General features: G+C 40.6%; 1 protein-coding gene across 2 annotated transcripts in view; it reads right to left on the bottom strand.

The window, feature by feature from the left end:
* FGF10 (fibroblast growth factor 10) overlaps positions 1-13248 on the bottom strand; it is a 57825-nt gene extending 44577 nt beyond the window's left edge. Inside the window, exons 1-2 of one of the 2 annotated variants that reach the window (XM_056514349.1) lie at positions 13079-13248; positions 11826-12592 (exon numbers count right to left, since the gene is read on the bottom strand). In XM_056514349.1, coding sequence (XP_056370324.1) covers positions 11826-12162 — 337 coding nt within the window. In that variant the 5' untranslated portion in view covers positions 12163-12592; positions 13079-13248. Of the gene's footprint in view, positions 1-11825; positions 12593-12720; positions 12915-13078 lie in introns of those variants that run through there. The other variant, XM_056514348.1, reaches the window with a different exon arrangement.
* Positions 13249-13646: the final 398 nt, after the last annotated feature.

Below are 13646 nucleotides of genomic sequence, written 5' to 3'. Positions count from 1 at the left end.
TAGTTAAGGTAGCACTAAATTTCTTCATGAATATAAGCACTGTGTTTTTCTTTTTTTTAAAAAAGTTTGTTTTGGATGAAGGAATTACTGTAATTCAGTTGGTATTGAAAAGCTGTAGCAGTCTTTATTATGTCCTTTATAAATTGGAAACAAAAAAGTTATGTCTTGCTGACCTTTATGGTCTACTGTGTACATGTATAAAATTAACAAAACCAGAAAAAGGAAGAGTTCTACAGAAAAATTAATATAGATATTTTACAAGAGTGTTTGTCTCTAAATACTCATCTTTGCAAAATGTTTCCTGTTTCATAAGGAGAATCAGCTGTAAGCAGAGTCCACAAATACATGTGTGGCAGAACTAAAGGAATAATTTTGAGCAAATCTGGATGATGCTTTGAGGAATTATTTGGTGTGTGGTCTGAGGCAAGAAGCCACAGAGAGGCGGAAGTTAATCTTATGTACTCCCCAGCTGCAGATATGTCTTTTTGAGAGCTGACTGCAGCAAGAGAAACTGAAGAAATGACCAAGAGACCAGATTAATTCCACATGAGCCAAGTGTCAGCCTCATTATAAGTGTTTTCACTAAAGTTGAAAAGACTTTAACTTGGATGGCTGTCATTTCAAAGCAAAGTTGTGACATGCAGAAGTAATTGTAATAAATTAAACTGAAAGAATAATGTCTGTGTCACTAAAGGGGAAGTATCAATAATTTTAAAAATGGTAGAAAGAAAATAAACCTCCAAATAATTCCAGTAGGTTAGCTCCAGGGAAATAAAAGCACATCCAAAAATATATAATATATTAGTACAATAAATATTAGGATATCATGCTCAAATTTCTTTTACTGATAGGCCTGACAGTAAAGACAGTGAAATAACAATTCTATTTTAACAGTTTAATCATGGAAATTATACAAATCCTTGAGCTGAAACACCATTAGGTCCATACCTTCAAAGCAAAAAAAAAAATTAACATTGCTTGTGATTATAATGCTCAATCAGCAGAACCAGATACAGTTTTACAGGACAGAAGCAATATGTGCCCCTTCGAATGCTATTTGGTTAGAAGCTATTTTGCTATGCAAAATATTTGTTGGGTAATCTTGACAGAATGTTTGCAGTAGGGGTTATACATATTAATTTTTTTTTTTTAAATAAGAGCTTTTCTTGTTGAAAGACAAAAATACCTTAATCTGAAGTAATTAAGAAGTAGGCTATTCTTCCCTGCTCTATAGAAAGACAAAACTGCCCTTACTATTCCTTATATCCAAACCTTTCAGTGAAGAGGATGATTACCCTGTGAGTGTTTTTTTTCCTTCCTGGCACTCATCATGGTATTACTGGTGTGTTTCACAAATAGTTACCTTTCATAGCACGCTTACTTGTGCAGTAAGTATTACTAACCTCATTTTATAAACAGCAAAAAGGCAAGGAGAAATTAGTCTCAGAAATTTTGAGGTACAGTGGATAACAAACATATGAGACCTATTATTTCCTAATACATTATGGAATTCCTTATACTCAAAGTTTAATTCCTGCAGACTATCCTTGTGCCAAATTGTCCAGTATTTTTCCCTCTTCTTTTAAGCAGATTCCTATTCTCTGCTACCTGACAATCACCATGAGGACCATAAGGAACTCCAAGGATTCCCTCAGTTTCTTTTATCCCCTCAGTATTTTCACAGCACATGGTGGAGGACAATCATTCTCCCAATGCTATATCATTACTCCAGTCTGTATCTGGTTCTGTCTTGTTTTGAGACAAAAATCCACCACAGTCATTAAGAAACTTTCTAAAGTTCAAATACCCTACAATCTCTTCTATAAAGAAACCTGCTGTTGGACCTTTTCTTCCTCAGACAAACTCAAGTGAATAGCTGCTCTCTGAGGTATTTCATTCAGATGAAAAGTATTTTCTCATCCAAAGCCTTACAGCAAGCTATTTTATACACTGCATTTACTGACAGTATTCTTTCAGTTTTCCATAGAGTGTTCTTAAAATGTTTTGAGTGTATCAGTGCATTCATTGTTGTAGTTCCTTAATATACAACAATCACCAGCTTTTAAGCAATTACCAGTCGCTGTTCTTGACTGGTTTATGTCATATGAGAAAAGGAGTACTAAGGAATAACTAATATAGAGCTGCTACGTAGTTTAAATGCCACGGCATGCACAGGCTGGGTTCCAATTGCCACTCCTCAGGTTATTCAAACACAGAAAGCTGTGAATGAAATGGTCTGTTAATAGCACAACCTTGTCCCCCTTTCCCTGTCCTGCAGTATTTCCCACTGTATGCATGCAATAGGAAACATGCTCATTCCCAGGGTTGATGGAATCAGTCTGCATTACCTCATCTCCCTCCATTATTCTTGGCCTAGGAGTAGGGTTGCTGACAAAGCAAAACCCAAGAAAAGCAGCAAAACTGCTTTGATTCTACCCTTAAGCCTCATAAACAGCATAACTCCCAGTATTTGACCTACTGAATTTTCTATTAGCTGCTTAAGTGATATAAGCAATTCATTGGACTAAGAAGTAAGTCATTACTTATGTGTGCTCACAGAAGCAGAGATCATGCTGCTTTATGAATAAAAGCTATCAGACATGACATTAAATGTCACTGTTCATAAGAATTGGACTTGCACATGTGCCTTCATCAGCATCTTCACATTTAAGAAGCTGAAATAATAATTTCCTTCCATTTCTTACATTCTATTCACTTTCTAAACTATTTCTGTCAGAACCACATGAAGCGAAAATTTAAAGAGCTTGCAATGGTTTGTATGTCAGAATGCCTGGTGAAATTAGGTTTGTAATAATTTTCTGCTCCGGTTTACACGTGGTGGTGCCTTAACTCAGGTCTTCAGTCAAAGTATGAACTGTTGACCCAGCTACTTGTAAGGGTAGCACCAAAACTACATATATATCTTGTATGGGAAGTTATCTTTTCAGCATCTGAAGAGGCAGAGTAACAAGAGGGTAACCAGCAGGCACAGAAGCAGACTAAAAGGAAGCAACCCCACCTTGGCTGATGAGGTTAGCTCTAGACTCCTCTTGTGCATCTTTTCATGTTATCATCAGTTTTGCAGTTACGGATCCTCAGAGAGCACAGAATTTCTGTGTTGCAGTTATTAGCACTAGTGTTTTGACAAGGGAAAGGTGTCCTGTCATCAGAATGTGAACCACATGCACCACTCTGCTTCCTCTGAGTCAGGGCAGAGGGGCAGAGTCATGAGCCCCGGTTACAGTTCAGGGGAAGGTTTTCATTAGCCTGTCTCCAAGGGAAACATGCCACAGGTACTAAGATAATTCATGAGGATAAGAGAGGTACTTCCAGATCAGCTTCCAGATTGCCCTGTGCAGGATCAGAAGCTGGACACAATAGTCGTTGTGAGACCCTTCTAACTTGGCATATTATACAGCTCTATGGCTTTTTGACATGGTTTATACTTTTGGTGTTTACATTCAGGAAAAAACACAGAGAAAAAAAGGCATCTGGGATATAAATGAGAAAAAACTTTGTTCTGTTGAAGTTAAAAGACAGATTCATAGAATGTTGAAAGCTTTAGTTTCTCCTAAAAGGCAATAATTAAATAGTGAAAAGACAGTAAACATGCAGTCTTATAAAATATTAATTCTGTTAAATGCAGTCATCTATTCTGTTCTAGATCACACATTTTCCCTTGCTCACTGTAGCAACAAACTTGTAACTATGCATCTGCTTCAAACCTTAACTATAAGCTTGCAAAATATGACATATTTGATTGCACTAAACATACCAGCAACCAAAATACTCTATTCCACCCTATTCCATGCTCCAAAAATCCGACCACTGGGAATTACAGGATGTCTTGATATCCTGCAGGTATATATTTCTCTTAACAAATATAATGCTTAGTATTAGCACAATGAAAAATTTAAGAAAAAACAACCAAATAAAATACCCAACTTTTTTTGTTTCTTTAATACAGAGTTTGTGGCTCTTTCAAATATTTTATTACTTTCAAGGGCTAATTCACCCACATTTCTGCTTGCAAGTAGTCCATACTGAATTTGATATTAGGGATAAAGCAGGTAATTAATCCTCTTGAAGAGGATAAAAATGAAGAAGAAAACCCAAGAGCAGGTACCAAATAGTATCTAACATCTACAGAATAGGGTCAGAGAAGACAAAACTAAATTGGGAGTGGAAAGTTTGTACCCTAATACCAAGAACACACTTTTATTCAAAAAGGCACCTTAATGTCTTCATAGTTTCAGTCTGTGAGCAAACAGATGTTACAGTGAGATCAGACAGGACAACTCAACATCACTGGCAGTTCACAGCTGCCAAAAGGGGTAAGCCACACTCCCCCTCTCCCCACTTCTCTCCCACTCATGACACATGCTGCCCCTATTTCTTTCTTGTCATCCTTTCTAGTACTGATCTGGTACTTGTCACACATCCCACCCACTTCCTCTAATGCGGGCACAATATCATTGATTTATACCCAGTCTCCACTTAGCACTGTGCCTTAATTCCAATTAAATAACATCCTGAATGATTCCAAAATGCTTCAGCATTCCCTCCCCAACTCCCACACATGCTGGCTACAGCTGCACAGCTGTGTGTCAGGAACCTAAAAGAAAACTTACATTTCATTTATTTCTGTGCAATGTTTGAACCTCTAATATCAGTGGCAGAAGAAGGAAGAGCAAAGAGACTCCTCACAGTTCCCCCTTCCTCCCCCCACAACTCCCTCCTTTTCACTTCTGCTCCCCACATAGGAAGACAAGTCAGGAAAGGCAAAAACCAACTAAAGTTATTGTCCTTCACATATGCTTTCACCATGAAAGGAGCAGGCATCATATTGCTTTCCTAAATCAAGGTTTATGAAAGATCTGATCCTTATTTTTATATAACATTCACAATCATTCATGTTCCTACTATCTGTAACCTTTTCCTCTCTTTGACAACACCAAAAATTATGGAAGAGGGGAAAGAGAAAAGGAATAAAACTATTCGGTGTAGTTTCAACATTTCCTTTTTTTCTTGAAAGTCAGCTTCAATGTGTGTGAAAATTCCTCTTTAACTGTAGAAGATATACACTACTGACAGATTATTTAGAGGTAAATGTGAAAGGGGACAGGCTAATAATTCTTTAGGCTAACTATAAAATAGGGGAATGCTTTACAGCTGACACTGTGAGTATATCAACCCAGTAATTGGATGCACGTGTTAGGAGCAGTAAAAAGGCACTGTCCAGTTGTCCACCTTACATGGGAATCTACTTTGAGTGTATTCTTTGATTTACTGTTGCAATTAGAACTGAATGTTCAAAGAAAGAACACAAGTGACCTAATTTAAAAACAGTGCCTTTAAATCCACTATTTAGTATGAGACTTGGCTTACTTGTAACCATTTCTTTCCCCTGCAACTTCCATTTGTTGCACTGTACTCATGAGGCGCCAAAATAAATTTTAATAATCTGCACAATTAATGAATTAATTTTTAATATCCATTCAGTGATTAGACATTTAGCCACTTCCTCCTGACTCCTACCCTTGAAGATTTTAATTCACTTCATAAACACAGAGAGCTTTCCCAGGCTGACTTTTCAAAACTTCATGAAACACTGTTTCCTGTCTCCTTTTTACTGTGTTGTAATCAACTGAGATGTTTTACAACAAATTGGCGCAAGAACCAGAAGCAATTAGGGGAGCTGGGGAAGGATCCCTCCAGTTAACAGGATGAACACTGCAAGCACCATTGACTACTCTTCTCTGTTAAAGCATCTGAGCAAGGAAAGGGTGCAAGATAGCAAAATATCACATAAAAGTAAATCGTCAACACAAAAGAAAGAATATTTGTTTGACAGGTACACACAGTTAGACTAGTGGCACTAATACACCTACCAACTGAGAAACAAACATGTGCTAAGGTTGACTAAACCTGTCCTCTATTTCTTATCTGGTATTTTGGTATTCACAGCCCAGAGCGAGCAAGGGTTACATTTCCATGCAGCCTCCTCAGTCTGACACAGGTTGGCAATGTTGATAAACAAAATATTTGTGCTGTTCCAAGTGACAAAGAGGTCATTAGATTACACACCTCAGAAAACTGGGATAAAGTAGTTCGGTGCTGTATAAAACTGCAAGCACTGGCAGCAAGTGTTTAAATGAGCAAGCTGGAATTTCAACCTGTGCTATTTTGGGGAAAAAGAGGCTGTAAGAACTTGATTCAAAAAGCTCTCCAGAAAATAGAAAACAATGTTTTGTCATAGCATATCAATGTCAAGAAGAAGTGTGTAAGAAATCCCAAGCTGATCGGGTAATTTTTCTGTTTTGTTGACACTATCAGCCCAAATACTAAGCCTAAAAATAGAAATACATTATTTATATATACATTTTTTCCATTCAGAGTATTTCTTGTGCTATTATATTACTTTCTCAGAGGAAAAGTCAGCCATCCACATCACATGAGTTGTTGCTCTATGTTCATAGAGGTACCTGCAATTTTTAACTTAAGACACAAGTTAACAAGATTTCCACATAGAAAGGTTTTCCCTTTTTTTTTTTTTTACATGAAAGGCTCTCTGCAGTAAAAGAAAACTCCCGTATTGCAGGATCTGATCTGACTCTCATTTGAAGTGAAAAGGCCCCTATTCACACACACAGTTCAAAGACATCTGAAAGTCATCTTAAAATGCTTTATTTCAAAACAGAGGATCTTATCCTATGAGCGAATGCATCCAAGATGTTTCAGAAGTGTAAGCACATTCTATACTGCTCACTCAGCTAATGCCATCTTCAAGGAAAGTTTTGACCGAGCCACTACCTGTGAACCCTCCCATTAAAACAGAAACATGGCTTCTATAAACCTGTACGTCCCTTGTTTTCTTTCTTCTGGGGTTTTAGGAACAAGCTTCCAGTTGCTCCCAGCTCTTGGGATTTTTTTTCCCAAGTGGCTATAAGTTAGATTTATGAAGACAAAAAGACTTCTTACAACTGTGTATTTTGAAAAGATTTATGACAGGGCTACAGTATCAGCATGGAGGGTCCACAAGGCAGGAATGCAGTAAGGGTAACAGGGGAGTGTCATGTAGACATTAAATAGTACAGTTCTCTCCACATTCATAAATCCTAAGTGCCTACGGTTTTATACTGCTGGTTATAAATTATATAACTGAGTTCTACAGACAAAAACAAAAACCGAAAAACCCCAAACAAAACAAAACAACCAAAAAACAAAAACTAAAAAAAAAGGCATCCAAAAAAACTGAAAGTTCAAAATAAGACCATACACATTTCACAGTAAGGAGCCCACGTTTCAAATTACTTCATTCATTATTATTTCCTATTTGAAGTATTTTGATTGGGAAAGCCATAAAACTGAACTCTTTGGGGAGTAAACTAATAAGTCTTTAGAAAAACAGTGAAAAGTTCTCACATTAATTTGCAAACACATATGATAAGGAGTCAATAATCCCAAACAGCTAGTTTACAAAAGGTTCAGTAGCAAAAGAATGTATTTTATCAATTATTCTAATCTGCTTGGAGCTTCATAACCGATGTTAATGTACCTATGGCACTTTATTATTTTTCTGCACCACAGGTATGGTGAAAAAAAATGAGTATCAAATGAAGTATACTTAATCAAAAGACATTCAATGCTATTTTTCTGCAGATAACCCAATCTATAATACAAATGCCTATTTATATGTCATGTATATATGTGCACAATTAAAATCCTCATTAGTAATGTTCGGCAGTTCTAGTAGCTGAGTGGTTGTTTACAATCTTTTGGTCTAAAGAATGAGGCTCCAAACTTTCTTGCTTTCACTCACTATGTTGTTAAGCTTATCCCACACTAACCAAAGCCAAAGACTATCAGGGACTTCAAGAGTTTTTAAAGCTTAGTATAAAAGATAATTGAATACTCAGAAGAAAAGCCCAGAATAGGTCAGCTTGTGGGAAGTGGCTAATTATTTCTTGCTAACTGCCCTGACATATGCTTTTATTCTGCAACACAGTGCCTTTATCTTGAAATAGTCCACTTGGGTTGGTCAGAAGGCAAATTAATAGAATATCTTCTGGTGCAAGTCCTTTTGGCTTTGCTTGAACTAAATTAGCCTGCACAGCTGAGGATGCAGACCCTTCTTGCCTGCCTCTTCGAGCAGAGGTGACACCAGGCAGTGGCTGTGCCGCCATCTACTGTAGGTTTTGCATAGCACTGCTTGGTCCACAGCCCACAGAAATCCCTCCAGCAATTCTTCCACTCATGTCCAGGCTCAGTGACACAGACTGCACTCCCTGAACAGGTACCTAAGTAAGAGCCTGACCCTGAAATCTTTGCTCAGGCAGAACTCCCTCCGCAGACTGCAGGTCAGCTGCTGCTAATGAAGCATTGTGTATTTTGTTCTTAAACTAATAATGTCTGTCCTGCAAATTTGAGGTTTTGTGTGCCTTATAGTATTGTGAACTGTTGCCTTAGAAGTCAATTGAAAATTATATAGCACTGAGATATACACTAAAGTTCTCTTGAACCAGCTTATCGTGTAACTTTAATGCATGCCAACCCCTAATTCCAGAGAGTTTCTCTATCTTTGTCAGGAGGACTGTCTGTGGGAGAGTAAAGTCAGAATCTGCACACACACAGTTCCCTCTCAATTTTAATATATGCCTTAAGCTTCTCTTGGTGATCCCAGAGCTCAAGCTATAGTGAAAGATTTTGTAATTGCTCTTTGGAGGATTTTTGGATTTGTTTTTCCCTCATCCAGCTTGTAAGCCTTCAGAAAACACTACAGCTCTCTTTAGTTGAGCTCTGTCAAGAACAGGGGCAAGGGACTTCACAGCTGTGGTGCTGCAGGACAAGGTAGTAGTTGTATTTTCAGGACTAACCTCCAGATGTATGGAATAATAAAATAAAGTGTCCTACATCTATCTAGTGACAGACACCTCCAGACATGCCAAGTGCTGCAAGTTCTGCCAGTCTTCTGACAGAACAGTCAGGAACCACCTGGTACTCCCCAGGTAGAGAAAGGATGATGGAATAGTTCCAAGCAATTACGTCTTCATACAGCTGCCAGAGTAAACTTTAATTTAGTGCACTCTACACAGTATTTATAGAGCAAATCCATGAATACTGCTTGAGCCGTTTAAAGGCTGGAGACTAAATTCTGTTTTCTGAATGTTTATTCTGACTTTCTTCAACCGTTCTTCTTCCTGACAGTGCTTAATTGGCAGTGAGCCATGAAAGCTGTTGTCTAATTACACAACATATCACGATCTTACAGACCTACTGATAAGGTTTTCACTGCAGCATAAATGGATTTTAAACATTAGCATATGAGGAAATTAGCCTCCAGATTAGAATATTTCAGTCTTGTGTGTCAATAGTCACTCTTATTTGTTTAGGAAAGCATGGTTTCTAAGGGAGAAACTAATTTTAAAGATTAAATAGCCTATAATGTTAAACAGGCTACAATTTAGTGGCCTCTCTGGCTAACTCTGGCAGAAATCTATTTACATGTAATTACTTATTTCAGACCATATGAAAGATACCATATCTTTGCATGGAATCAGTCCAGCTGGAGATTATAACATTATTATGATAGCACTGCTACACATGATGCTGTGAAAAACACAGATATAGTGAACATTTGCAACATTTTGCTACACAAACAGCCTTGAATAAAGGCATAATAAATATATTTTTTGAATGGTCCCAGACTATGTTTTTAGAGAAAAGGCTATTTCACACTGCATATTATAATGACTATTAATCAACAACATAGAATTCTGACTTCTGTCAACTAGATGGCAATAGTTTTGAACTGAAGGATGTATGCTAGGTCTGCCTTTGTGATGTAAACACAGTAGGGAAGCTACAAGTTTTAGGATGATGGCAATCTTTTCTTCAGTGCACATAATCTTCAGTGATAGGATGCAATTAGTTATAATAAAGACACTATTTTGCTTTTATATGAAACAAATGACATTCTCCTCTCTCTCAGCAGACACTCTGCAGATGTGATGGTAACCATGACATCACTGAGAAGGCCAGTTCTTTTTCTGATGCACTGACTGGAAACCAGGACACACCTTGCACATCCCCTCCCATAACTGTGGGGGGCTGTTCTTGCACATAGCCTCAAAAGGTAGGAAGATGAAAATGTTCGTTTCAGTGTATTCTAGCTCTTCTTGGCAGGATTTTGGAAAAGCTCAAGCATGTGGGTAAGTTTACTCACTGAGCAATTCTGCTGGCCAAGTGGGACTGCTCAGACATGTAGTTACTTCCCTGAGTACACTGCAGTCAGAGCGGGCACCTTACAGCCCTTTCTTGGCAGCAGTGTGCTATACAGAATGGTTTGATGTTCTCAGAGATGCACACAAAGCTTTCAGAATCCCATTTTAGAGGTGCTGCTCTCCTCTAAACCCAAAGGTAATCTAAGAAGCACCATTCTAGGACCTCATTCCACACAAATTCATTGAAGTTAAGCCTCCCTCACAGCTCTTTTTTTTTTTTAGCAATTTGCCTTTCTATGAAATACAGAAGAGGAGGTGGTAAGATATAGCTGCTTTGACATCTAAAGAATTTACAAACATTAGAGTGCATGATAAAGTATGAAGTTGCAAGGTGGAGCAAGTGGACCAGCGACACATGATACTCCAGCCCTTTTCTCAGTTTGTAAGGTTATATTATGGGTATTTACTAGAAATACATCTAAATTAACAGCAGTGTCTATCATACAGCATGGCAACCTGCTGAAGTACTCTGTATTTTACACATTAGCTAACAAGGAATCTACTTAATTCACTTTCAGTTGTTTTAATTTAACAGCAGATTTATTCCTGGGCTTATCTGGATTTACGTAAAACAACACAAGAACCAAGATGTGGTTCTTTACCAGTGAAGAAAGCCCTAGAGTTTCCTCAAGTTGCATAACAGCTTACTTTCTCAGTGTGTTCCTACAGTGGAACATAGTCACTTTATATTTGCAAGAGAAAGCTATATATTGTGATTTAGTACAGTTCAATTTAAGATTGCACGGGCAGGAAGACTAAGTAAAGGGTACATTTCTAGCACTAACTGCCAAAAATACATTACAAGAATCATGCTGTTACTAAGCCTCTAATTAGTTCTAGAGAAAAGCTCGAAACTTCAGCTATGGGGACTGCCATATGACTTTTGCTGTGACATAATTTATTAAAAAAAAAAAAAAAAAAAAAGAAAAAAAGAGAGAGAGAAAGAAAGGGACAATGAAACGCGTGTGAGGTCTGTGGGAAGGCAGCCCCAGATGTTTACAATGGAGCGGGTAGCGGTATAGCGGCGCTGCAGCCCGGCACCGCCTCCGCCGCTCGGCGGGCAGCGCCCAGAGGGCAGCGCCGGCCGGAGCGGCCCCAGCGAGCGGCCAGCCTGCCCGGGCGGCAGCGGAGCGGCGCGGGGCCGGCAGCGTGCGGGAAACCGGCTAACTGTTCCAAGGCAGCGCTCTCGTCAGGGCGCTCCAATGACAGGGGATAATGATTTTCAGATTGAGGAGACAATGTCCCCCACACACTCCCCGCCACTTCCTTGCAAATCCTTCTAATTTGCTCTTCTGCCAGGCGAAGAAACAAACGGTGCTCAGCGAGGCCATTTGCAAAACAAATGTAACCGGAGAGATTCGCGGATACGGGCTGGTGGGGAGCGGCGTCCCGGAGGAGCCGAGCCGAGCCCACCCAGCCCTGCCCCGCGCCCCCTCTCCTTTCCCTGTCCTTCCCTTCCCTTCCCTGCCCGTCCCGGCTCGTCGCTCGGGCCCGGGGCGCAGCGGCCCCTGCCCGGCAGCGCGGCGGCACAGCCGTACTTACTGAACGGGCAGTTCTCCTTCTTGGTGCCGCTGACCTTGCCGTTCTTCTCGATCTTGAGAAAGTACTTGTTGTAAGAATAGAGCTTCCTCTTGCGCACGTCTCCTTGGAGGTGATTGTAGCTCCGCACGTGTCTCCCCGCACTGGAAGGAGAGGAGAAGGACGAGGGGAAGGAGGAGGATGATGAAGAAGAGGAGTTGGTGGCCTCCGGGGACAGCATGTCCTGGCCGAGGTCATGGCAGGTGACAGGCACAGAAGACACCAAGAAGAGCAGCAGCAAGCAGCAACAAGGCAGGTGGGAAAAGGCTGAGGCACCATTTGTCAGTATCCATTTGCACATTGTACTGAAACTCTGGGCGCTGGAAAATGTCTTATCAAATGAAACATACTGGAAGGGTAAAACCTGGTAAAAGGCAAGTGGAGAGACGGTGGTTGCTGCTTCTGGTTAGATTCCTCTGAGCTCTGATCTGGCCTGAAGTAAGTGCACCAACATCCATAACTCAGGGGACAAATCGCCTCAGAAGTTGCTGCCTTTTAATCCTTCGAGTCCTCCCTCAGAAAAAAGAGCTGTTGGTTGTTGGTTTTTTTTTTGTTTTTGGTTTGGTTTTTTTTTTTTTGGGTGGGGGGGTTGCTGTGGTTAATCCTCTTTCCTTTTTACCTTCCCCACCCCCCCATATGCACACACACTCCCCAACCTGGTTTGAGACTTTCCAGTAGTTATTTTGTTCTCTTCCTCACTCCTTTCTTCACCATCTTAGATGCAGAAAGGTCTGAAAAATAGATGACAGCAAAGTCAATGACAACAACAAAAACAACGACTAAGATAAATAGCAACCAGCGGAGAGGGATGCCGGAATGGATTTTTCACCCATACACCTTTACACACACGCGCACTCACACTTTGTGGCTTTGCACCTTCTTCTGATCCCCACCCTCTTGCCTTTTTTCAAATCCCAAACCAGTTGCACAACTCGTCCTTTTCTCACTGACAACCCCAGAGGAGGAAGTTTCTTTGTTTTGCTTTGAATTCTCCAGAACAGTATTAAAAAAAAAATCCCGAGAGAAAGAGAGAGGGAGAAATCCCAACTTGTCCCCCCGCCCTTCCTTTCCTTTCCTTTCCTTTCCCTCCCCCTTTGGTTGTAAACAGGTTGGAAGCTGTAGCCTAAATGTCAGCGATTACAAGTCAGAGGTGGGATGTGCCTCTGGTGGTCAGCCCTTATTTGCAGGGGGTCAGGCAGTGGTGGGACATCTGAAACCTTTTTGCAGCTGGAGCGAGCGGTGCCTGCTGCGGAGGCAGCCCCGGGAGCTGCCCTCGCTTCCTCCCGGGCTGCGGCAGCTGCGGCAGCCGCCGCCTTCGGCTCGCTGCTAATTGCTCCTAAAGCGTCCTTCTCCTCGGAGCGCCGGCCACCAGCATGGCTTAGAGACTCATGCTTTACTAATTTCCCTGTCTTCCAAGTTGAACCAATCCCCTCCAGGGAGGCTTCCCTCCCCCTTCACTCTTCCCCCACTCTCCCTCCCCACCCTCCCCCCCCACCAAAAAAAACCCTCAACCAACCAACCTCCTCCCCTAAACCACCCCCCACCATCCCAAACTAACAAAAACCAACCCTCAAAACCCCAACTTGTTTTCTAGTGGAAGGTTTTATTTTATTTTTTTTGGCAGTGAAGTGATTGAGAAAGCCACCTGGAGCTTGTTGCCTGCTAGATCTCCCCCTCCCCCCTGCTGGAGGAGGGGTTGGGTGGAGAGGTTGGAAAGGAGTATATGCTACAGGCAGACCCTGGAAAAGCAGATTATATGCTGGTCAGAGAGAGTAAAAAGGGAAG

This window comes from Oenanthe melanoleuca, chromosome Z (assembly GCF_029582105.1).
Source record: "Oenanthe melanoleuca isolate GR-GAL-2019-014 chromosome Z, OMel1.0, whole genome shotgun sequence".
Taxonomy (NCBI): Eukaryota; Metazoa; Chordata; class Aves; order Passeriformes; family Muscicapidae; genus Oenanthe; species Oenanthe melanoleuca.
This window is presented reverse-complemented; position numbering and strand designations above follow the sequence as displayed.